Below are 9761 nucleotides of genomic sequence, written 5' to 3'. Positions count from 1 at the left end.
TCACTGTCAATTGCGTTAGTATTATGGAGTCAAATTTGTACTGTAATTTCTACACGGTTCACCCAATGTGGATGACAATACCCTCAAATTAAAGCTGACAGTCTACACTTTAACCTCAGTCATTGTATCATTTCAAATCCAAAGTGCTGGAGTACAGAACCAAAACAACAAAGAATTTGTCACTGTCCAAATACTTTTGGATCTCACTGTACATTATATTCCAGCAAGCAAATGAAGACAGAATTTGCAATGTGAGTGATTTTTTTATTTATATAATTGCCATTTGGACTGCAGAATTATTCAGAAATGCAAGTGTACAAAATTACAAAATTACCGTCCTTCAGTCTCTTTTGTGGATCAACAAAAATACACCTACCTCACCATAGGTTCTCACAAATATAATGACCACAAAGAAACGGTGTAACAGAAAATGGATACACTGAATAGCACAGGCATTTCCAGATGTATTTGTTCCTCCTTCTGACTGGTTGCCTGTATAGAAATATAAACACTACAACAGACAAAGCTCCACAGACAACGACAATTTGACTAGTACACTCAATATGGATACCAGTTCACCAATGGAACGTTAACTTACATGGGAATGTCCATTCTAGTAATTATATTTCTATGGCCTGAATACTGGCCTGTCCCGTTTCCTGTCTCACCGCCGTAGCCGCAGGAAGAAGGCGTGTCGGCACTCCTTGCTGTCCAGCGGGTAGTATTTGTCGTAAAAGTCCAATATGTACTCCTCAGTCTTGAAGCCAAACTTCTGGTATAGGAGCATGGCGGGGTTACTGGCCGAGACGTGTAGAGTGACGTCTTTTCCCATGCAGGTCTGTGGGGGAAAGAGAACCTTGCTTTCAACCACTTAACATGTGCTGTTGTAGATCGATCCAAACAATTTAAGTGACTTTCATGGTTATTTATTTATAGTTATTTCTAGCTGACTCGACTAATTCTAATGTAGCCGTAGGGTCAAGTTAGTCCCTGGTCTAAAAAGCACTAACCACCAGTACCATGACTTTACACAGTGTACAAAACACCTTCCTAATATTGAGTTTCACCCCCTTTTGCCCTCAGAACAACCTCAATTTGTCAGGGCATGGACTCTTCGAGGTGTTGAAAGTGTTCCACAGGGATGCTGGCCCATGTCGACTTCAATGGTTCAATGTTGTGTCAAGTTGCCTGTATGTCCTTCGGGTGGTGGACCATCCTTGACACACACATGGGAAACTGTTGAGTGTGAAAAACCCAGCAGCATTGCAGTTCTTGACAGACTCAAATCGGTGCGCCTGGCACCTACTACCATACACCGTTCAAAGGCACTTACATTTTTTGTCTTGCCCATTCACCCTCTGAATGGCACACATACACAATCAATGTCGTAATTGTCTCAAGGCTTAAAAATGATTCCTTAACCTGTCTCCTCCTCTTCATCTACATTGATTGAAGTAGATTTAACAGGTGACATCCTTAAGGGATCTTAGCTTTCAACTGGTCAGTCTGTCATAGAAAGTGCAGGTGTTCCTAATGTTTTGTACACTCAGTGTCTTACAATGACGTGTATATGATGGCAATATGGCTCTATACAATGTGGCTTAGAGACTATTAAAGCTGCACTTAACCACTTTATGCAGACGCTAGTATAGTGCTCCTTGAAACTGTAGTATTGTTGTTTTTATAATCATTATTATGATTTTGTTACCATACCTGAATGAGATGGTAGATCATGAATGTAGCGATCCCAGCCCTCCTCCACTCGGGATGCACCAGCAGGAAGGAGATGTAGGCCTCGTTGTACTTCACATCCGGCACCATGAACCCAAAGCCGATCACCACCTTCTTATAAAGGACCACTACGCTGAAGTCTGGGTACTGGAGACACTCAGAGAGATCCACACCTGATAGGAGAGCCAGAGAGAAAATCAGACATCAATCTAAAACTGAGGGAAATATGCCTCAACCCCAAATGAATGGAAAAGATAAGCACTGACTAAAATCAGGAAATTAGATGGTGCTCATCTTTTCCATTCATTTGGAATTGAGGCATATAGCTGGATCTACACAACGGATGGCCTGGAATATAACTCGACACTAGCACACTTTTGAGGTCTGGAACATCTTAAATGTCCCTTTTACGTTCCCAGTCTTACATGTAAAAATTATCAAGAAAAATACAAATGTGATAGTGTGGCCCTGTTCAGTCTCCTATCATCCAGAAGGCAAGGTCAGTACAGGTGCATCAATGCAGGGACCGAGAGACTGAAAAACAGCTTCTATTTCAAGGCCATCAGACTGTTAAACAGCCACCACTAACATTGAGTGGCTTCTGCCAACACACTGACTCAACTCCAGCCACTTTAATAATGGGAATTGATGTAAAATATATCACTAGCCACTTTAAACAATGCTACTTAATATAATGTTTACATACCCTACATTACTCATCTCATATGTATATGTATATACTGTACTCTATATCATCTACTGCATCTTTATGTAATACATGTATCACTAGCCACTATGCAACTTTGTTTACATACCCTACATTACTCATCTCATATGTATATACTGTACTCGATACCATCTACTGCATCATGCCTATGCCGTTCTGTACCATCACTCATTCATATATCTTTATGTACATATTCTTTATCCCTTTACACTTGTGTGTATAAGGTAGTAGTTTTGGAATTGTTAGGTTAGATTACTCGTTGGTTATTACTGCATTGTCAGAACTAGAAGCACACGCATTTCACTACACTCGCATTAACATCTGCTAACCATGTGTATGTGACAAATAAATTTGATTTGATTTGACCTGGCCAGAAGATGTCGTGGCACATGGAGTTAACAGAGGGGATGTGGTTGGGCCTGACGTAACAGTAGTCGATGGGGGCCTCTGGCTTGGTGACCCAGCAGGGGTCCTTCCTGTGGGGGTAGGCACGGATCTCCGCCAACAGCTTCAGCTTCATAGGCTTGTTCTCATAGTCCCTCCTGGTGATGGATTCATTAGTGCACACCATAGCAAAACGTTTTGCAATGGAAAACATTTCGCAACCAAAACGAGAGTTTCTTATTGGAGAAGTTCAAATAGTCACTCTCTGTCTCAGTCCATTTTTTTCGATTTGGTGTCTAGTGAATATAACCAAGGAGATGGGAGAGAAAATAAATGCCATGAAAAGAGCCAACATGATTTCTTAATTTATGTGTCAGAGAGGAATGACTATTCTTCACAATTTATTTCAATCTGAATGTAACAAAGATATTGGCCACGTTCAGCAGGGCTACATACTGCACGTAACAGATAAAAATGGCATGAATTGAGCCACAATAATATTGATTCCTTCCATGCTGTGATTGTTATACCTCACCTTGAGTATCAGAGTTTAATTACAGGTTAATGTCATAGGTCACAAATGTCTCTTACCATATTAGGGGTATAAAGGCTGCATGTGGTGTGCCTCATGAAGTAGGTAAGGGCGTGTGGCATACCTTATGAAGGGTTTAAGGGTGCGGGAGGTGTACGGGCTCTTGATGCCTTGATCTACACTGGCGTCGGAGCCCATGAGGCGGTGCCAGAAGGACACTGTGGGCTGGTGGTACCCTCTTCTGCTGGACACCGTTGTCTAAAGGGATCAAATGCATTCCATAGACGTGTGATTTAAGCAAAAGACGTATCACGCATGTGATGTAATGTGTTTGGAAATATTCAAACCATTCCTCTCGTTCGTGACTCATAACAAATCGGAATTTAATCATAAATGTCACATAGCAGAGTTTTTATCCAAAGCGACCAACAGTACAGAGTGCATACATTTGTGTATGTGATCTGTGCAAAAATTTGACATCTGTGCTTGTGGTAGTGAAGGTGTACCTGGAAGCGGTCGAGGATTCGGAGGTCCTGGCTGGTGGTGCGGTACTTCCCCGCGCCGGAGCCCTCGTAGCGGCCCTGTCCCCCTCCTGGGACCCGTACAACCCTCCCACCAGACTGAGGGTGGCGCTGACAACCTGGTCGATGTCCAGCAGGGGGAGCCCTCTCTGGCGCTTGGCCTTCCTCACCAGTAGCTTCCTGTGCAGCCGCTTGGCCTGCGCAGTCACCGCCAGCGCTTGCGGACAAGCCTCCAGGCGCCGCAGCAGCACACGCTCCTCATACAGGCTGAGGGGGGCAAACTGGGGCTCTGAAGGGGGGGAACCCTTCCCCTTCTCTGTTAAGGCCCCCCTCCTCCTCTCCCCGCCACCCCGTGCCCCCCTGACCACATTGGATTGGCCTTCGCCGCGCCCCCGCCTCTCGTCGTCTTCATCATCCCGGCCGCGGCCCTCCTCGTCGTCACTCTCTGCTTCCTGCTTGATGTGCGCCCCTGCCACCCCAGGCCGCAGCTTCTTGCGAACGACAAGGGCGCCAGTGCCCAGGGACATACTGGGTGAGGGGATGTACTCGATGCCGGGATCGATGACGCCTTCGCCGTCCAGCTCCTCGTCATCTTTGGTTTCAAATCATAAAGGGGAAATATTAACGACACATTCTGTGAGATTTCCAGCCATTCACTGATAATTTCAACTAATTAAATACCACTTGAGTCATTCATTCCTATAGCACTACAGACAGATACTGTATATCATAGAAATCAATTGATAGTGGCATGGAATGCATCTTGGACTATTGCTTCATTGTTGACGTTTTTTGTTGACGTTCATTGTGGCATTAAATGCTATCGGACACCATTTCTCATCTTGCCTTTTCTATCGGGACTAAAAACTCCAAGATCAAGGGGACCCCGACTTCTTACCGTGAAAGAGCGCCATCGGTGGCATGACGTCAGGGATGAGGTCAGCCTCCGACAGCAGACTGGGCGTGGCTGAGTGGGAGGCGGGAGTGCCGGGTGCAGAGAAGTCCGGAGAGGGCGACGGCGAGGGGCTGGTGAGTGGCGTTCGGTCCGATGAGCTCATTGAGGAGAAGTCCACCACCTCGCCTTTCTCCAGGACCAAGTCAGGTCTCCGCCCGCCACCACGGCCGCTGAACTTGACAGCTGTGGAGGAGGCGCTGTGATCCATGTACCCCGCCGCCTCCTTCTGCGCCCGCCGGATGTCCTTAGCCTCGTGGGTGCGTGAGCGCTTTTCTTTCAGCTGCATGGCGCTTTCCACCGGATTCCGGCCCACGCGCTTCCGTAAGCCTTCCACCGTGATGATGGGGTCCAGGGTTGGCTTGGAGGCAGCTGAGAAAGTAACAAACGCCAGCTAAGCAAATTGTTAAACAAAAAGGGCTCTAAATGCTCAATCAAAAACACATGCATGTACAGTCGCCTGGAGGGGTGAATTAATTTTATACAACAGTAGCTGGTTATCCCTCAAAAACATATAATTGATTCACACAACAGACTTTGCACAATTCTGCAAACTGTTTAGGGTTAACTACCTCTAACAATAGAAGTGTGAATTTATCCCTGTCATTTTTAAAGTCATTTCCTCCCTTGACTTTTCCTAAATAAGTCTATTTAACACACTGATGTTATAATAATTTCTTTATCACAAAATATTCTTTGGTTGTGTCTGAAAATGTGAAAACCTAAGGTTATTTATGAGTGTTCTGCAGTTCACCTTTAGATTTTAGGGAGGCCACCGAGGACTTGTCTCCATCTGGGCGCAGGGTGGGTGGACGGTTCTGCACCAGCTTCCACCAGCCCGGCTCGCCAAACTCCTGGGCCCCTGAGCGGAAGAACGTGGGGCTCCCCACCGACAAACAGCCCGCCACCGTGCTCCACCATGTGGAAGTCTTCTTTCTGCAGGTGAAGGTGAGAAGTCAAAAACACTAACCGTTTACAAAATACTAGACTTAAAAATAATAATTAAAACACAGCTCTTCTTTACACAACGGTTGGGTCAAGTTCCAAATCTGTCCGCTCTTGATATTCTGATAATTGACTGAACGATTATCAGGTTTTCTGTTTACATTTTTAGGGTTGTATGCAAACTTATCAAAACCTTACCAACTGACAACCAAATTAATGTTGTTCTCTTTCTAACCTGGTGCCCAGTAGGAAGGTCCAGTGTCTCCCAATAAAGGCACAGATGTCCTCTTTCCATCTAAAGTAGCCTTGACGCCCCGTGCCCTCCAAAGAAAGGTTGTACATGGCCAACATAACCACCTGAAATAAAACAGAAAACACACCGAACTGCAATGAAACCAGGAAAATTAAAAATGACATTCATTCAGTACTCATTTCAGAGTGCTGTTGCCCAGAACAAATGTAATCACTGAAATAAAGTCTACAGCAATATACCATACTTTGCAATTTTATACTTGTTCATACTGTTGATAAGGATCTTGCCCCATATGTTTTTATTAAGGCGTTCCTCTTTTGACCCTGTTCATGTTCTTATTATCTTATGTAAGCTGCACTACAAATCAGTTCTTTATTGTAAACATTGTGGCACATATACCTGTTGCCAGGTGAGTCTCATCCTCTCAAAGGTCTCCTTGACATCTTCTGTACAGTCATAGCAGGTGAACTTAAAGAAGTTGTCTCCTTTCAGGTAGCTGGGTTGCTCTCCGTGCAGCAGAGCTGAATGGTGGGGATGAGAATAAAAAGACCGCTAAGAGACAAGGCATTCTGTTCATTTCATTCTCATTCTTTATTTTAAAAGCATGTACGGTGCAACAGGACACGACATCCAAATATTGACTTGTGCGAATTTATAGAGAAAAGCAGCTGCCCATTTTAAAATCTATGGATGGACAGATAAGGCCAACCCCACTGAAATTACTGAGGAAATAACTGCGCAAAATATACTCTGTTTTGCTATTGTTATGTGATATTGAGAAAGAACGACGCCCCGTCCCAGGGAGAGGTCGCTCTCCCTCCCTGCTTTCGGTGCACCCCAAGGGGCTGCCTGGCCTTCCTCTCACCGATGGGGATCCACTTGTGGCACTTGTCGCAGTAGAAGGCCATGTCCTCGTTCCAGCCACCCTCGGCGTCCTCCCCCAGATCGCTGTTGAGCGAGTCACCACTCTGGTCGTGCGAGAGATCCACCGAGGCTTGGTCTTCCGACTCCACGATGAGCAGCGTCTCACCCTCCACCTCACCCTCCTCCAGCCCCTCCGAGGCAGAGGTGCACATGGCCTCATCTTCCACTTGGCCCCTCTGCTCACCACCGCTTTCCATCATCACCAGGTGGAGTCAGACACTCTAATCCTGTGCAGAGAGTCAAGAGTCATAATTGTGTAAGGACATAACATTACCTACTACCTAACTAAACACTATGTATAGCCTACCTTTAGGGAACTAACTGCATGCTACGCATAGACCTACATGTATTTCAAAACCAGTGACAATCAATAGCTATCCAGAAGGGTGGCAATGACTTCTGCAGTGTCAGCTAGTTTACTTTTCCTCCAAACCTGTAATTGATAAATCATTGGGCAAAGAATCTACAAATATGTCTATTGTAAAAGGCATGGGTGTTCATTTGCACAAAGACAGCCCAGCCCAGTTTGAAAGAAAACTATGGTGTACTACATCGCTTTATCAATATTCTAACACGAACATTAGCCATAGCTACACTACATGACGCTACATAACAATTGTGAAGGCTGTTGTCAAAGTGGTTGTTGTTATGCCTGTGGTTGGTCGGAGCCCTTACTGCCCTGCTTCTCTCCTGTCGTGCTCTGCCTTGAGCTCCTTGGTCAGAATTCGTTTCTCGAGCACTCGAAGATTCTCTCTCTACTCTGTCTAAAATTATGGCTAGATGTGCTGTGGCTAGCTAGCTACCGTTAGCTGTCTGCTAGCAGTAAAGCAACTTTCTCAATATAGTTAGCTAAGTTGCAACGGACTTTTGCATGGGAAACACTGTACTCTACTAAGACACATGGCTAGATAACGTTAGCTATCTGGGAATTGAAGCATACAGTCATTGAGCTGGTCCGCAGGCGAGCTATTTGTTTACCTCTTGGTCCCAGTTTTGCTTGAGATGCACTCCTGCAACGGTACTCACCGTAAGTATCTCAGAAACGCCTAGTACAACTTTAGTGGTTGTATACATAGCTAGCTATCTAGTATTGCATGTAGTTTGGACACACAGAAAATTGCTAAACTAGGAGTTGGATAACGTTAGCACAGCACAGGACATCTCAAAAATGTGTCGATGAGTCTAGGCTGTGGAGTAGAGTACCGAGCAGGGTACCGACTCTGGAGACAGTAGAACTAATCGATGTAAACAATTATGCAATTCATAGTAGTAATAATAATTTGCAAATATTCTGGACATAAAACACGAAGTAAAACATACAAAACGTGTTTAAAGTCTAAAATATAAGTGGCTAAATTAGATGCAAACAAAGCTCTCCCTCGCCCTCCATTTGGCAAATCTGACTATAATTCCATCCTCCTGATTCCTGCTTACAAGCAAAAACTAAAGCAGGAAGCACCGGTGACTAGATCAATAAAAAAGTGGTCAGATGAAGCAGATGCTAAGCTACAGGACTGTTTTGCTAGCACAGACTCTAATATGTTCCGGGTTTCTTGCAATGGCATTGAGGAGTACACCACATCTGTCATTGGCTTCATCAATAAGCACATCATCGATGACATCGTCCCCTCAGTGACCGTACGTACATACCCCAACCAGAAGCCATGGATTACAGGGAGCATCCGCACTGAGCTAAAGGCTAGAGCTGCCGCTTTCAAAGAGCGGGACTCTGACCCGGAAGCTTATAAGAAATCCCGCTAACATGCATGAGAGCACCAGCTGTACCAGAAGACTGTGTGACCACGCTCTCCGCAGCTGATGTGAGTAAGACCTTTAGACAGGTCAACATTCACAAGGCCGCAGGGCCAGTTCGATTACCAGGACGTGTACTGCGAGCATGCACTGACCAACTAGCAAGTGTCTTCGCTGATATTTTCAACCTCTCCCTGTCCGAGTTTGTAATACCAACATGTTTTAAGCAGACCACCATAGTGTTCTTGGGCACAGGCACTAAGGTAACCTGCCTAAATGACTACCGACCCGTAGCACTCACGTCTGTAGCCATGAAGTTCTTTGAAAGGCTGGTCATGGCTCACATCAACACCATCATCCCAGAAACCCTAGACCCACTCCAATTTGCATACCGCCCCAACCGATCCACAGATGATGCAGTCTCTATTGCACTCCACTTCCCTTTCCCACCTGGACAAATGGAACACCTATGTCAGAATGCTATTAATTGACTACAGCTCAGCGTTCAACGCCATAGTGCCCTCAAAGCTCATCGCTAAGCTAAGGATCCTGGGACTAAACATCTCCCTCTGCAACTGGTCTTCCTGACGGGCCGCCCCCAGGTGGTGAGCGTAGGTAGCAACACATCTGCCACACTAATCCTCAACACTGGAACTCGCCAGGGGTGCGTGGTCAGTCCCTCCTGTACTCGCTGTTCACCCATGACTGCATGGCCAGGCATGACTCCAACATCATCATTACATTTGCCGATGACACAACAGTGGTAGGTCTGATCACCGACAACAACGAGATAGCCTATCGGGAGGAGGTCAGAGATCTGGCCATGTGGTGCCAGGATAACAACCTCTCCCTCAACGTGATCAGGACAAAGGAGATGATTGTGTACTACAGGAAAAAGAGGACCGAGCATGCCCCAATTCTCATCGATGGGGCTGCAGTGGAGCAGGTTGAGAGCTTCAAGATCCTTGGTGTCCACATCACCAACAAACTAACATGGTCCAAGCACACCATGACAGTCATGAAGCGGGCACAGCAATACC

At 45.6% G+C, this 9761-nt stretch overlaps 1 protein-coding gene across 1 annotated transcript; it reads right to left on the bottom strand.

Moving 5' to 3' along the window:
- Positions 1-243: 243 nt before the first annotated feature.
- LOC115103931 (cysteine-rich protein 2-binding protein-like) lies at positions 244-8325 on the bottom strand. The gene is given in 12 exon segments (XM_029624997.2): positions 244-838; positions 1714-1904; positions 2825-3000; positions 3499-3632; positions 3881-3964; positions 3967-4487; positions 4794-5219; positions 5602-5783; positions 6028-6149; positions 6445-6566; positions 6911-7196; positions 7948-8325. Coding segments are annotated over 11 exon segments (2391 nt in total). The 5' UTR covers positions 7170-7196; positions 7948-8325; the 3' UTR covers positions 244-664.
- Between the last annotated feature and the right edge of the window lie 1436 nt (positions 8326-9761).

This window comes from Oncorhynchus nerka, linkage group LG21 (genome assembly GCF_034236695.1).
Source record: "Oncorhynchus nerka isolate Pitt River linkage group LG21, Oner_Uvic_2.0, whole genome shotgun sequence".
Lineage (NCBI taxonomy): Eukaryota > Metazoa > Chordata > Actinopteri > Salmoniformes > Salmonidae > Oncorhynchus > Oncorhynchus nerka.
This window is presented reverse-complemented; position numbering and strand designations above follow the sequence as displayed.